At 49.9% G+C, this 15,073-nt stretch overlaps 1 protein-coding gene across 2 annotated transcripts in view; it reads right to left on the bottom strand.

The window, feature by feature from the left end:
* PLXNA2 (plexin A2) overlaps positions 1–15,073 on the bottom strand; it is a 201,046-nt gene that overhangs the window by 72,598 nt on the left and 113,375 nt on the right. The window contains exon 5 of one of the 2 annotated variants that reach the window (XM_073216994.1): positions 1,139–3,368. The exons of the other annotated variant lie outside the window; for it this stretch is intronic. Within the exon in view, the coding sequence (XP_073073095.1) occupies positions 3,144–3,368 (225 nt within the window). The 3' untranslated portion in view covers positions 1,139–3,143. Of the gene's footprint in view, positions 1–1,138; positions 3,369–15,073 lie in introns of those variants that run through there. 2 annotated transcript variants of the gene reach the window in all.

The raw sequence follows: 15,073 nt of genomic DNA, 5'->3' as shown, positions 1-15,073 counted from the left end.
GGAAGAGAGAGGGCATGGTCAGACCACTCAGAGGCGTGCGTTCAGATTCATCCACATCTATCCCTTGCCCTGTTACTGCCCCTAAAGAGGTGGCACTATGGGGAAAATCGGTAGCTTCATTGTTCTCATCCTGGTGCAAGGGGGATGTAGTCCTGGGGTGGCAGACCCAAGGCTGCTTGCCCTCGCCGGAGGTAGAGGCACATCCTCCCGTGTCTCTCTACCTGCCCCTGAAGACCTTGCAAGAGCCAGGCATGCTTATGGCAAGTGCGTAAAATGGTTAACTCTCCTGCAAGGCCAGTGAGTGACCCCGACTCGTTTCTGAAGAGCTTTCAGCTGGGCTTAGGCTCAGACATCCTGCCTACACAGAAAACATTTAAAAACGGAGGGAAGCAGAAACTTTTCCTATCAAGTAATAGTCGTCATACGGCACAGGCTCTTTACAGCCAACCAAACATACCACCTGGATCCAATTATCCCGTTCTCTGATGCCGGCATTCAGTTTCTCTAGTAAATCTCACATCCTTTGAAACATCTAGCTCAATGGGAACATACACAGAGATGAGCTGCCTGTCTGATTTTGTCTTGCTGGGGAAAGTGGGAATTCGCAGATCAAGCCCCTGTACCCGCCCCACTCCACCCAAGAGAATAGAGCTCTTGCAAACTCCTCCTGGCTTCCCTGTGGGGCCCTGCAGGGACTTGAGGTGGACCTGGTTGGACATGATCCGCCCTGAACTGCCCCGATTATGTGACCTTAAGGCCAGGCAAGGGGTCAGGAGGCTGGTGGGCTGCATTTGTGGGCTGGGGTGGGGTTCTCATATATTAGGGCACAGAGGTTCCCCACCTACTGGATGTGTGAACTCAAGTAAAAACGCCAAGTGTGGCCCAGAAGCACCGTGCTCTGCCTTTGGCAGAGGGACCAAAAGCTGATGGAGACACCTTCACAGCATCCTCCTGAGAGGCTGGGGACGGAGTCTTAACACCGCTTATCCAGCAAATGTTGATCGGCTGTCACTATGTGGAGGGTCCGGTGCTATGCAAGAGAGAAAGAGCAGCAACACAGATCCAGCCCCAGCGGGTGCCCCCCCAGCCCCTCCCCCTGCCCTCCCCCACCACAATGCTTAGCAGGAGTTGTAATTACAAAGGGAAAGCCGCTCTACATGGCACTGAGAGGCCTAGACTGGGGTGGCTGTGTGCCCTGGGGGCCTTTGGAGCTTAGAGGAGGGGTACCCAGTACAACCCATGTGGAGGAAGGGACCAGGGAAGAAGGGTGATGTGGAGAACTGGAAGGGCATTCCGAGCTGAGGGCTCATCATGAGCAAAAGTCATCACAGGCAAGCTCACTGGAACTCAAGCGTAGGGTGTGCCCTGGATGGGGTGGGGTGAGCGAGGACGCTGGTGGGATGGAAGCGGGGCCACAGGACGAAAGGTCTTGTGAACCAGCCCCATGACCTTCCTTTCTCTGTTGGGTGCCCCTCCCATTCTATCACATCATGACACTTAACATTCCGTATTAAAAAGGCTTTTCTGCAAGTGAGTGACATGATCAGCTTTGAACATCTCTGACCTCTCTCTAATAATAAAAATATGAAAGGCAGGAAGGATAAGTAACATCTTGCAATCTGGTTTAAAACCTTGATATGCTCAGTGGAGGTTTGGGGACAGCTGGTTTGAAAGATCCCAGGGTTCAAGTTGCCTCTGTGTCCAATATGACTGGAGCAGGATATAATAGTTCAATGGGCTCATTTGCTCCTGGGCTGCATGCATAGACATGGTGTCAGGATCGAGAGAGGCCACCCTACCCTGGGAAGTCCCCAGGCCAGGTCTCTGCAACCTGCCCCCAGAGGGGCGTTGCTCAATCAGAGATCCTTCGCAGAAGGGTGTTCAGGATGGGGTGGGACCCAGATGTGGCATTTGAAGTACAGCTGATGGACCTGGGTTGTTTTCTTAGCTCAAAGAAGACAAGTCACAAGGTGGCCACAGAGACTGTTTCCAACATCTGATGGCGGCACTGTGCCTACAATAGACTCATGGGTGAAAAGTTTCAGGAAAGCCCAGCTGAAGAAAGTGAAGGTTGTCCAATAATGCACAGCCCTTGCTTCTGGAAGGAACTCCTGTCACCAGGATATGTAAGCAGAGTCAAGGTGACAAACGTCTGGGAGGTTGGGAAAGGGATTTCTGCCCTCGTGAGAAGGCTGCATTAGTCCTTCCGACTCTGACATTCAGGATTCAATTTCCTGTGGTTTATCTAACTCCTCCCAGAGACTATTTATGATTTCTGCCCTGAATGACTTGCACAGTGAAAAGATAACACCCAGCCTTCACCACCAGTGAGTGATGTCACATCACCTTGAGGAACAGCTCCTGGCCCCTGCCTCATGGCCTGGGATTCCTATAAAAGCACCTGTCTGGCAGGAGCCTGCCAGTCACTCTCCTGCTAGTGTGTCTCTCCCGGGCCTGGGACTCTGCCCTTCAGGATATTGGTGACCTCAGACACGCAGTTGGCTTCCGCCGGCCCCTCCAACCCGCCCTCCGAGGCCGGAGAGCAGCCCAGTGCCCAGGCTCCCTTTCCTGGGTTTTGGGCTCCGTGTGAGTGATGTCTGCATCTGGCTGGAAATTAAAACAACTGTCTGCATTGCATTCGGCCCGTCTGTCAAAACACAGGCCGGCTCTCAGCAGCTGGGAAGGGGGGCCCTGAATGGGAGCAGTGTCTCCAGCAACAAAGCCCACTTTCACGCCAAGTGCCACAGAGATAGTGAGAACCCTGTTCTTCTCCAAACATGAAACCAATAGCACAACTATTTTTCCTGTTTCCTGGGCCCTCCTGGTGGGAATTTTTTTTTTAATGCATTGAGTTGAACAGCAAAGTGAAACAGGAAACATAAGGCAGGGGGGAGTTCTAAAACTTAAATTATTCTCTCCTCCAAGATGTAATAGCTACACATAAACCAGAGGGAAGAAATGTCACAGGGACTGGGAGGAGACCCTCAAAGTCAGATGTTTCCATGAGCTCTGTCTCTTCTATAGTCATGTGTTTCTATACTCATTCATCAACCAGTATCCACTGATCACATCCTACATGTAGGCCGGGGCAAGGCACGTCGTGTGAATAAAAAGAACAGCAGATTAAAACAGAGCCATCACCTTCAAGTCACAAACAGACTAGCAATAAAAAGAAGAAAGTGATGTGTATTGTAAGGGTTATTGAAAGATGGCAGAGGGAATTCAGAGCAAAGAGAAAATCCTTCTGTGTCTGTCTTGCCCAATGTGATAGCCACTCGCCTGTGCGGCTGGGAACAACTGAAATGTGACCAGTGAGAATTGAGATGTGTGGAAAGGTCACAGTACACACTGGAGTCTGAAGATTTAGTCTGGAAAAAAAGGAATATACAATATCACGTTAATGGTATTTTTATTGACACATGCTGAAATGATAAAATTTTGCAAATACTGGGTCAAATAAAATCTAGTATGGATTTCACCTCTTCTTATTTTTTTAAAAATAAGAAAAGTCAAAATGATACACATAGCTCACATTTGTGGACTGCATTTTATTTCTATGGGAACAGTGCCATTTGAGATGGGAGTGTCAAGAAGGCTTCATGAGGGACAAGGCATGTGTCTGGGTATTGAAACGTGAATAATATTTGTACAGATGGGAAGATTGTCATGAGAAAATATAGGACAGCGGAGTTTCTTCAGAAAACCTTGCCTGAGGGCAATGGGGTGATGGGGATAACGTTTGGAGGGGCAGGTTTGGGTTAACATGGGATGGGTCAAAAGGACCATAGCGCTAGAATATATGAAGTCTCTAAGCTCTCCAGCCGGTCGCTCCTTGGCCAGAAGAATGTCCTCCACCGTCAAGTGGCCCTATGGCTCTCGAAGCGGGGTCCTTGAGCCAGCACCATTGGCATTACCGGTGAGACCCAAAAATCCAGATTCCACTGAGCTGGTAACTGTGGGATGCAGCCTGGGAAGTGGTTCCAACAGGCTCTCTAGCTGATCCTCATGCACACTAAAGTTTGAAAACCACTGGGATAGATGGCTTCATTCTTTGGGAAAGTCTTTTTAAATGTCAGGCCTGGGGCCAGCAAGAAATGGAATAAAACTCTGTCTTGGGGTATGGAAGGAATGCGACTGATGTGGGGATGGGATGGGGAACTCTCTGGACCTGCTTTATGCCCAGAGAGAAACGGATTCTGTCTGAGTCTATGGAGGCCCTGAAGGACCCAGTTCAAACCTCTAGACTGCGGGGCGACTTTCTTCTGCAGCCCAGGTGACAGCTGAGCCCTTGCCTGGTGGGTGGGGGGAGGATAGGAGGGCGGTTGTTTCGGACGCTCAAGCAGGAAAGAACATTTTCTCCCAGAGAGCGTCCGTCTGCCCTGTCATGTGGCACTTTGTCGGGCTGACTCAGTTTAATGGGACACTCTGAGGTGACACGCTAATTCGTGTTTGTTTATTATGATTGCATTTTAATTGTGCCTCAGGCTCCTCCACCCCCTTCCCCGAGTGTTGGGATCTGAGGGTGGCCCGGCTGGCACACGAGTGTGGGGATGAGAAGCCTACCGTCCAGGGACGCCCCTCTCCTGACCCCTCTGCTGCCTTCTCCCCAGGACCGCGATGCTGCCTTGGCCTGGATTCCACCCTCACGCTCTGCTTTCTCCTCTGCTTGATCTTCTGTCTTGTAATTATGCCTCTAATGAATATAACTGTCCTATTAAGTCATTTACTTAAGAAATACTCTTAATTAAAGGTGACTCATACTGCGCTCTTGGCTTCCCTAGCCCTGGGGCCCGGCGTCTCCAGTGCCTTCTGTGGCCTGACTCAGCAGAGCTGGAGATCTATGTGGGAAGGCTTGGCGGGGTGTGCAGAGTTTGGGGTGGTTCCCCCACCACTCTCTTTTCAGTGCATTGTGTAGTCCCAGCACAGTGGGGGACATGACAGCATATTACTAGTGGCTGCGGGGACTAGTCACTGAGATCAGCCTCATTAATGAAGATCTTGAAGAACGGACAGGCCTGTAGGGTTAGGACCATCCAGGGTGAGGCTAGGAGGGCCTCTGAGGCCCTGGTGTTTATGTTCGTCCTGGACTGAGGCCCTGGACAGTTACTACCATCAGGTGCAGACGCATCTGTTCAGAGAGAAGAGGTCCCCACAGTGAGCTGAGGAACAAGAGCCCTTTGCTTGTGGGCTTGGGATCAGAGAATCAGTGCTATCTATGTGGCTGCCACCCTGTGTGGACGCTTGGAAGGAACCCCATGGTTCTGAGAACCCCGATGAGCCTACCAGCCAAACACCCGAGTTGAAGCGGGTCAACACAGAGGATTCTGACAGTGGATTGTGCCCAGGGCCCACGTGGCCCTTACGTATCGCCTGAGCACTTGCCTGTACTAAGCTCTCTGTTAGCCACTGGGCCTACATTCTCTGCTCTCCTGGAGCCTGTGGTTTGGTTGGGGACAAAACCCAAGGAAATAGGCAATCTCAAAATGATGGAATAGCTGCCACAGTAGAGGTATAATTGAGACAGTTGTCCCTCAAATGACAGAGAGCAGAGGTGTGCCTCAGCAGCACAGGCACTTAGTGTTCAAGAAGCCGGCACGATTCCTTTGTAGTCATGCAAGACAGAGAGAGAGACAGGGAAGGGAAGGAATAAGAGAAAGCTGCTCCCCAGGCTGGTGGGGCCTCTCAAGACTGAGCATTTAATCCCCTGCTTTCCTGGAATTTGTCCCCCTGCTGCCAGATGGTACACCTGTCCCCACACGTGTCCTCTGCCTGCTGACACAAGGAAAGAAACAGAGGCCTTCTCAGTGGCCAGGAGCCAGGCGGCGGGGGTAGGGGGTGACACACACAGTCTGGTTGGAGCATGCAGTTGGCCTCAAAAACAGCCTCCAGGTCCCCAGGGCCTGGGGCACAGTGCACAGCAGCTGAAACCCAGCTGGCTCCCAGAGCCTCTCTCTTTTCCTTTGTACCTTCTCTTGGTGGTCCCTCCCTACCAGCCCACTCTTTTCTCCCCTTCGCCCCAACCCACACCTGTTTTCCAGGAAAGATCTGAGGCTCACATACATGCATGGCTGAGGACAGATTGAAGAGAGCCCGGGCCAGGGTGGGCTGTGGACTGAGATCCGTGACACCGTCACAGAGGCACTTAGCATCTTCCAAGTGCTTCCAGGCACATTGGTCATTTGATCTTCCCAACTCCCTGGGGAGGAACAGAGCCTAGGCATGCTAGGTATTATGATTTCCATTTGGTCCACCAGGAAATAGAGGCCTTGAAGGGGTGGCCAAGAGGGCAGCCGGAGAAGCGTCCTCTGTTGCCAGTGACAGTGACATACTCTTAAGGGATCTTTCTGAGGGTGAGAGGGAGAGGAGGCTTGGGGACAGTTCCAGCAGATAGAGGCTGAGGCAAGACCAGAGGGGGCTCGGGAGGTGGAAGCGATCTGAGCGCAGGGGAGGCCTGGGCTTCTCCAGCTCCACGGCTGTTAATAGCTGGCTGGTACCCAGTAGTTAACTGATGGGTGGATTGTGGATGGAGTCTCTTCACAGGCTTGCCCTGAATCTTGCCAGCCCTATGGCAATGGGTGAATCAGCACTGAGAGGCTGACAGCTTCGGGCCCTGTCTTTCCCTCCACACCCTTTGGGGCCTGGGCTCAGAGTCCTCCCTGGGAGAGAAACGTGGGTCAATGGCAAGGGAGGCCTCGCCCAGCCCCCAGCCCTGGCTTGACTCCCGCACACACTGAAGCGGCAGTGAGCCCTCTGGGGACAGGACAGGCTCCTCCAGCTCCTGACATGTCTCACGGTGTATTCTCTTGGGCTCAGCAAGTCTCCACAGAAAAATACCCACGTTCTCTTTCTTGTCCTTCATAGGGAAAGACCGATTGTCTACCATGTCTGAAGCAGCGTCTTAATCTGAACCTCCCTGCTAGGGGTATGTGGGGGTGTGCATATGGGGCAAAATGGGGTCCCTCTTAGGATCTGCTCTCCAGGGATGGGGGGAGATGGGACCAAGGTCTCCTGCTGATGGCTGATTGGCTTCTGGTCAGTGGCACCTGACTCTGAGCTGGGCAGTTGACTGAGCTTGTCCAGCAGAACCGAGGACAGGAAAAGTAATCGTAACACTAGCAGACCTGCTGCAGGCCCGGCCCTAGGCATGTATGACATCATTTAGCCTTTATGCCAGCTTTACAAGGGAGGTATTCTTAGGCCCTCTTTACTTAATAGAAAACTGAGTCTCAGGTTAAATCCTCTGCCCAAGGTCACATGCCTTGGAAGTGGCAGAAACAGGCCCAGGCTGAGGGGGTGAGGGGGTGAGGTGGAGGCCAGGCAGCACTTGAGAGGGAGGGCGCCCCCTCCCCTGGGCTCCCCCAGGGCTGGCTGTCAGGGTCTCCTTTCTTCCTCCTAGAAATCAGGTGCCAGCCATGGTGCCTCGGCAGGTTGTTGAACACTGCAATTATAGACAGTCCCCAACTTACGATGGCTCAGCTTATGATTTTTTGACTTCATAACGATGTGAAAGCAATATGCATTCAGTAGAAACTGCACTTTGGATTTTGAATGTGCATCTTTTCCTGGGCAGTGACATGTGGTCTGACCCTCTCTCATGACGCTGCGCAGGCCAGTGAGCCTCAGCTCCCGTGTCAGCGACGCAGTCACGAAGGTAAACAACCCATATGTGGACAATCATTCTGTACCCACACAACTATCTGTTTCGCACTTATAATACAATGTTCAATATATTGCATGAGCTATTCTATTCAACAGTTTATTATAAAATCGGCTTTGTGTAAGATGATTTTGTCCAACTGTAGGCTAACATAAGTGTTTTGGGCACATTTAAGGAAGGCCAGGCTAAGCTGTGCTATACTGTAGGGTAGGTCTATTGAATGCATGTTTGACTCAGGATATTTTCAAGCTGATGGGCTTAGCCCAGGGTAAGGCAAGGAAGATCTGTACATTTCACCCGTCTGACCCCTGAATGCCTCTCTGCTTATTTTACTTTCCTCTGTTTGCTAACAACCATTCAGCTGATGAATCTGGAGCCAGATGCAACAAAAGAGGTGGTACCAGGAGGTAAAGAGGGTGCTAGATTGGTGAGGGTGGAAGATCCCCTGCTGGAGTTTCTTTCGAAGCTGGCCAGGCCCAGAACAGTAATGAGAGCTCTGAGCAGGCGGCACGTCTCCCATCCTGAGCCTGCCAGGGATACCCCAGCCCTAAGTGCAGCTTCAGATAATGGAGGCGGCAGGGACTTTTGTTTCGGTCTTGACAGGTGTTAGCCATGTGGCCTTAGGCAAGCCAGTTCGCCTCTTCTAACCTCCATGTCCGTCCGTATCTTTAACACGGAGACCACAGTCCCTGCCTCAGCCATCCCACCTGCACCTCAGGGAGCAGAACACCTCTGAGCTCAGCTTTGGTTCTTCTTATGAGCCAGCTTCTCAGCAATTAATGCAAAGAACTCATTATTGTTTGTTCCTGGTGTTAGATCCAATTCTTTAAAAATCAATAGTCATGCATGAGATCCCCTTAAATCCTCATAAAGTAAACTCCACCTGTCCTCTGAGCTGTGAGAGTCACGTGATCAATACCATTTAGAAAAAGGAGGGGCACACCCCCAGAAAACCAGCTGGAGGGGCACAGCCTGTGATTGCTACTAAGGCAACATGCCACCTTCCAACCAGCAGCTGACCCTGGGGCTCTCTCCAAAGAACTCCTGACTATCTGGAGACCTGAGGCGGAGTGAAGTTCAAAGAGAAAATCTATTTTTAATGACTTGGGGGAGAAGAGTGGACTGGTTGAGTAATTCGGAGTAATTAAAGCTATCTATCACTCAGAGAATGGAATCCAAAGTTGGTTGAACTTTTCAATGACATTTTTTTCCTCCTCATTCATAAAACCCAGCAGCTGGCCATGCAGGAGTCAAAGGAGAGAGGAAATAAACCTCTGGCCCCCCAACGGTGGAATTCATCCTTCTGAGGAGGACTAGGACAGCGGCCCCGCCTGAGGCCTGTTTTCAGGTAGAGGCCATATTCTGCACTGGTTAAGAGGTAGACTTGGAGGGAGACAGGCCTCAGTTTTAGGTCCAGCTCCTATGCTTATCAGCTACACGACATTAGATTGTTAGATCTCCTCAAACCTCATTTCCTCCTCTGTAAGTGGGGACAATAATGATACCAACTTCACAAGGCTGTTTTGAGGCTTAAGTGACATCCGTACACAAACAGACTGGCACACATTGGTGCTCAATAGTGGTAATTACCCTACCTAGTCTTCATACGCAGACCCCACTGAAGGTGGCAGTGTTTGCACGGGAGAGCTGCAGAGGGCTCCTGCCCAGGTTCTACACCCTTGCACCGGGGAGGACCTTGAGCAAGCCGCGTAGCCTCCCTGGGCTGCAGCTGCTGATCTATCGTATGGGGAGAATTATGTCTGCCCTTCGTAAGCAGCAGCACAGCCACTCAAACTACTGTCCTTATTAATCACATAATCCTTACTGAGGGCCAGGGCGCTGGAATTCAGGATCTTTGGCTGGAAGTCAAATTAAGCCTAGTCTCCTAAGGACAAAGGTAAAACTTGGGTAAGGAAAAAGTACACAGAGGATAGGGAACCAAATGGGTAAAGCAGATACTCCAAATGCCATGCCATATTCTCTCAGACAGAACTCCTGGGACAGAAATACTAGGAAGTTAGAAGAAGGGCTGTTTTTTGGAAGGATCTGCAACGAAGCAGAGATGCCCATACTACGCTATCTCCATGACAACGGTGGGTTTATTTGTTTAGGGAAAGCAGGTGGGATAGGAAATGGGGGATGAGAGGATTTGGGAAATAGGGCCTAAGAAGTAACTAAAGCAGACCTCTCACCTGGGAACCAGATGAATGGGATTAGCCAGGTCCCACAAAACTTCCTATAGGCTCAACATCAACTCATCCACTCAACTCAAAGTGATGATCGCGGGGATGGAGTACTAGGGCGGGGAGGCCCCTTTGCCTGCCCATCCCCATCCATTTAGTCCATGTGTCTGTTTGTCCAGGCGGTTCCAGTGAAGCCTGGGATACACAGAGTCCAAGTCTAGCCTTACCACAAAGAGCTCCATTTTACCTAAGGTCTGGGCATCGGCCAGAAGGACCATGGTCTCTGGGCCCTGTCCCCTCAACTTCTGGTCTCTTGCCTTCCAGTCACCCGGAGAGAAAGACAGGAGGCTTCACAGCTCAGTTAATGCCAAATTCTCTTTGAAGCACTTATGGCTATGGCTCATACACTTAGGTTTGGGGTGAAAAGTTTGGGTTTGAAAGTGAAAGATGTCATACAGAAGGTTGACAAAAGGCTTTTTGAAGTCACATAGTACATTGTAAATCTGGGATTTGAACCTAGGCAGGCTGGCTGCAGAACTCATCAGGACCCCAGAGGATGGTCAGAGGTCCGGGGTACGAACAGCTTTGCTGTTGTCCGAGTAGAAGTAGGGGACTGACCTTCATGTTTGAGATGAGGACTCAGGGAGCCCTTCTCTACAGGGGAAAGTGGGGCCTTTAGGACACCCCCACTCCAAGGGGCACAGCAGAGCTGTGAGCTACAGAGGTCCTGGCATTGTCTCCCACCGAGATCCAATTTCTGCCTCCCAATGTCCAGCTACACCTCTGGCTCTGATGTCGACACTCCCAGTTAGTGACACAAGCTGTGGGTTCTCAGGGGCTCCTTAGGTACTAATTTTCCATCCTTGATACCTTCCTTTGAACCCCAGATCAAAGCTTCCAGGTCATCCGGGCACAGGGAGAGCAATTCTATCCAACAGCGTAAGATGGAATTGGATTTGGTGAAGCCCAGCTGACCAGGTAGGACCCAGCTGACTTTGGCACGCCTCAGTGAATAGCTAGGTGCATAAGAAAGAGAGGAGCCAGCTTAGCTCTATCCACAGGCACAGGACCTCAGACATGCCTCCACCTCTGCGCCTAAGCTGCTGTGCAGTTCTGAGTAGACACGAAGGTCCATGGGACCCTCATGCTGCAAAACAGAATTCTGCCTTCCAGTGGGACCCATGGAGTGCATCTTCTCAACCATCTCTCATCTCTCCTTTCTAAGCATCTGAGGCATGGCCATCTCGTTTGCCCCAACACATCCTGAAAATGTTCTCTCTGCTTTTTCTTAGTAAATTAAATGGTCAGCTCCCCTGGGAACCCAGAGCAGTTTCTTATCACTCAAAGTTTCCTATGACAAGTCAGTAGGTAAGTGGATGAGTGTGTGTGTGCGTGTGTATGTGTGTGAGTGAAACAGAGAGAAAGACAGAGAGGTATAGAGGATAAGAGTATATGTCAAATCTCTGCCTAAGGAAAAAAAAATGTCTCTTACACTAATATTAAATTTTTAAAATGTCCTTTCTGTATAGAGCTCTCTTATTTATTTGTGCCATTTATTCATGTAACCTTGGCAAGGGAATGACGTACGGGGCAGGCAGTCACCCAGGCCTTACTGGATGCTGTGTCCCCGGGCTGCTTTGGGAACCTGTATAGATGTGGCAGCTGGATAAAGACCATCCACTGAGGCAGCAGTGACCACAGGGCCACAGTGCCCTGTACCCAGGGGCTGGTGAGCATGGGCTGAGTGGCCTGGCCGTGTAGACTTGATTTATAACACGGTAGACCTGCTTATGGTTGAGATACATGTAGTACATACAATTTGTTCATTTGTTTGTCCACTTACTCACTCATTGTTGTCTCTCCAGGTATGAATCCTTCATTAATTCATGTATTCATTTATTCAAGAGACTAGGTGTTAAGTTTTTACTAGTCATGGTTCTCAGTGCCTTCAGAAAGCACACCGTCAGAAGTTAGGAAGTGAAAGATGTCATACAAAAGGTTAACAAAGCGTTGTTGAAACTCACATGGTTAAGTTGTAAGGCTGGGTTTTGAATCTAGGCAGGCTGACCAAAGAACTCATGCTCTTAATTTCTATACTAAATTGCCTCTTAGGCATGAAGGATGGCACAGGTTAGAAAACAGCCTGCGCTTGGCATACTGCTGTTAGTTATTAGTAATAAATATGTAATAAGCACCTGCTGTATATTCTGCATTGGCATGAAGTTCAAAGCATGAATAGACATGGCTCTGATGCTAAAGTACTCAGAGTGTTGTCAGGAAGACCGGAGCCTCACATCCAAAATCACACTGAATATTAAGGCTATGATTGTGATGTGGTACAGCTATAACAACAAAGAGACCGGACAAAGGCTAACAAGAGGTAATGTTCTGTAATGATGCCCTGTGCTAAAAAAATAAAAGAATACCTCTCTCTCTCCCCCACCAAAAAAAAACCAAGAAAAACTGCCCCTTGGACTAAGTGTATGGTCCAAACACCCCAGCCTGATGTTTTAGTCTTTTAACCTCTGCTCTCCACCCAGACTGACATTTCTACTCCAAACTCTTTCTGTGAGCATGAACCCCCTGCTCCTGGCGAGGCTGGCCTCCTCTCAGGTTCTACACAGTCCTGCCTCCTTCACTTGGCTCACACACTTCTGCTATACAGAATGCCCTCCCCTGCTCATGTGAGAAGCCCTCTTCCATGCAGCCTTCCTTGACCAACCTCTGTGACCTCGCTTTGTCTCTCTCTGAAGTTAGAATCTGACCACCTGCCCAGTTGGCAGGACTCCAGCACATACAAAAATTTTTTCTTAGGTCTTTATCTTTTTAGGTTACTCGTAGGGTTCTGCTTTTCATTTCTTCATACATGATATTCCCGTATATTTCAACATCAGTTTCTTACACAAAAAAAGGTCTATAAATACCTGCTGAGAAGCTAATCACACTTGCCCAATGATTCAGGTTTTATTTTAAGCTCCTTAAGTAAATACACTAAGAACGATGTGAAGGTTCTCTAGGTGTGGCTGAGGCCCCGGGCATTCTGCTGGCATCTATTAGGTGACAAGAGAGGCTTTTCTTCTTTTTTTTGTTTTTTTTAAATAGACTTAATGTTTATAACCTAGCAGAAGCACAGGGTGTCATGAAAAGGCCATGGCTGTCACAGTCAGATGAACTTGGCCCAGCCTCATGGGTAAGCCATTTAACCTCTTGAGCCAATTTCCACATTTGTAAGTATTATTGGATGTCACAATTAAAGCATCCGCCAAAACACCAAGATACACAATGAGTGCTGTGTGCTAAAATAAGGCAGCAGACTGTCATACAATCCAGAGTAATTCTCAAGATCCAGGTTCATGATTCTTCTGACCTTCATCCTGGGTCCCTGAACCCAGAAAATGAAAGGGCTGAGGAATGAAAAGGAGGGAATTTTGTGAGATACTTGGAGGAAGCCCTTGGAATTCTGTCACCTAGCTACCCTTTGATAGGTCCACCTAGAAAGCTTGAGATACATGCCGTGGCCTGTAGAAGACAGAGTGGACAGGAAAATCCAGGCAGGGGATCCAGGGGGTAGGTTAGCAAACTCTTGGGAAGTCGCTGAGCCCTCTGCTCCTCTGATGGCGGCAGGCCGAGGATATGCTTTTTTGCATTGGGTGCAGATGTGGCCACCTCAGGAGGGAGAGGCGGAAGCATTTCAACACCATCCAAGAGGAACCCCTTGAGGTGGGGTTGGGACCCTACCATGACAATCTACGTGGAGGGCAGTGCTAGCAAATCGAGGCTCAGGGACTGCAGGAGCACCCCTTGATGGGGCAGATGGGAGCCAGAGCAGCTCAGCAGAAGGGTGTCCCTGGGCCCACAAGGACTCAGCCCTGAAAGTCAGACACGTCAGCCAGCTCGGGGAGCATGAGGCTATCTTGTGACAATTGCAGTTCAAATGGAAGGATCTCTGTGAGGTCTCCTCTCCTGTCTCTGAAGGGGCCAGTAACAACAGCTCGAGTGGGGAATGATGAGTGAGAGAGAAGGCACATGCCTCCCCCTGCTTGCTGTCAGTGGGCAGTGTGCAGGGGACCCAGGTGGGGGGACAGGAATGATCTGCAAATCGGTCAAGTCCAGTTTCACTTGTGGTCTGGAATGGGACATTATACTCTGGATTGAGACAGTGTTTGAGACTTTGAGACTGGAAGGGCTTTTTCTTATGCAAGAGGGAGCTGATGAGCTATGCAACCTGCTGGAGACATAGGCTAAAGGGATAGTGGGGGACCAAATAAAGCTGCATTTTGATGGTATCTCCCAGCACACTGGCTGGACACGAGAATGCTAAGGGCTTCTGTCCCTAACTTGCATGTTGTCGTGAGCGTCACATGAATTGAAAGCAGCAGCACCATCACATGGCTCAGGATCAAGCTGATGGCACATATCTGGGGGAAATATTAGTGTTACTTCTGGGGACAGATTGGTAACTTATTGATAACATGAGTTTTTTAAAAAAGAAAACTTGGGGCGCTAACTCTAGAAGGTTCAGCAGGCCGCTGGTGCTGAAATCCTGGTGCCCTTCCAGGGCGTGGACAGGTGAGTGGCCTCTTTCAACTGCAGTGGCTTGTGGGTCAGAAGCGCTCTAGAACTGCCTGCCACACCGGGAAGCCTCTTGACCCATTTGCCTCTGTCTTCCAGGAGATGCCAGCACAACCATGAAATGTGACATCTGAAGCTGGTCCAGGGCAGACAAGGGTGCTGTGAGGAACTGGCTCCTGGCGAGAAGCCCTCTGGGCGCTCTGCTCCCCCACCCCAGCACCCAGCCCTGCCTGAGCCGTCCGTGGGGACTACAGTTTTGCAGCTTCGCCTTGCCTGGAGGGTGGCGGCTGGTGGCAGGGACTGTTCAAATCCTTCCCTTCTTCACTGCTTTCTATTTGGCTGCCTCAAGCGTAACCAATGTCACGGATCCTCTGGGGATAGGAAGGGGCAGATGGGAATTTGGGTAAAATAGAAGAGAAACAAAAGATTCTTTCCCTCCCCCCCTTTTTTAACAGGTACTTAGAAAATTAATTAGAGCAAATAATCACCAAGTTGTCTGAGTCTCTATTTTATTTGGTGCGTGTCGGGTCTGCTGGAAAAAAGGGGAATTTTAAATAATTTTGGAGTCATAACTGATGTAATTAGGTGCTCAGTGAACACTTAGCATCGAGCTGTGCTTATTAAAATTACTGTTTTAATCAGAACATTGCTGGAGAATCAT

Source organism: Manis javanica, chromosome 11, assembly GCF_040802235.1.
Source record: "Manis javanica isolate MJ-LG chromosome 11, MJ_LKY, whole genome shotgun sequence".
In the NCBI taxonomy this organism is placed as follows: domain Eukaryota; kingdom Metazoa; phylum Chordata; class Mammalia; order Pholidota; family Manidae; genus Manis; species Manis javanica.
This window is presented reverse-complemented; position numbering and strand designations above follow the sequence as displayed.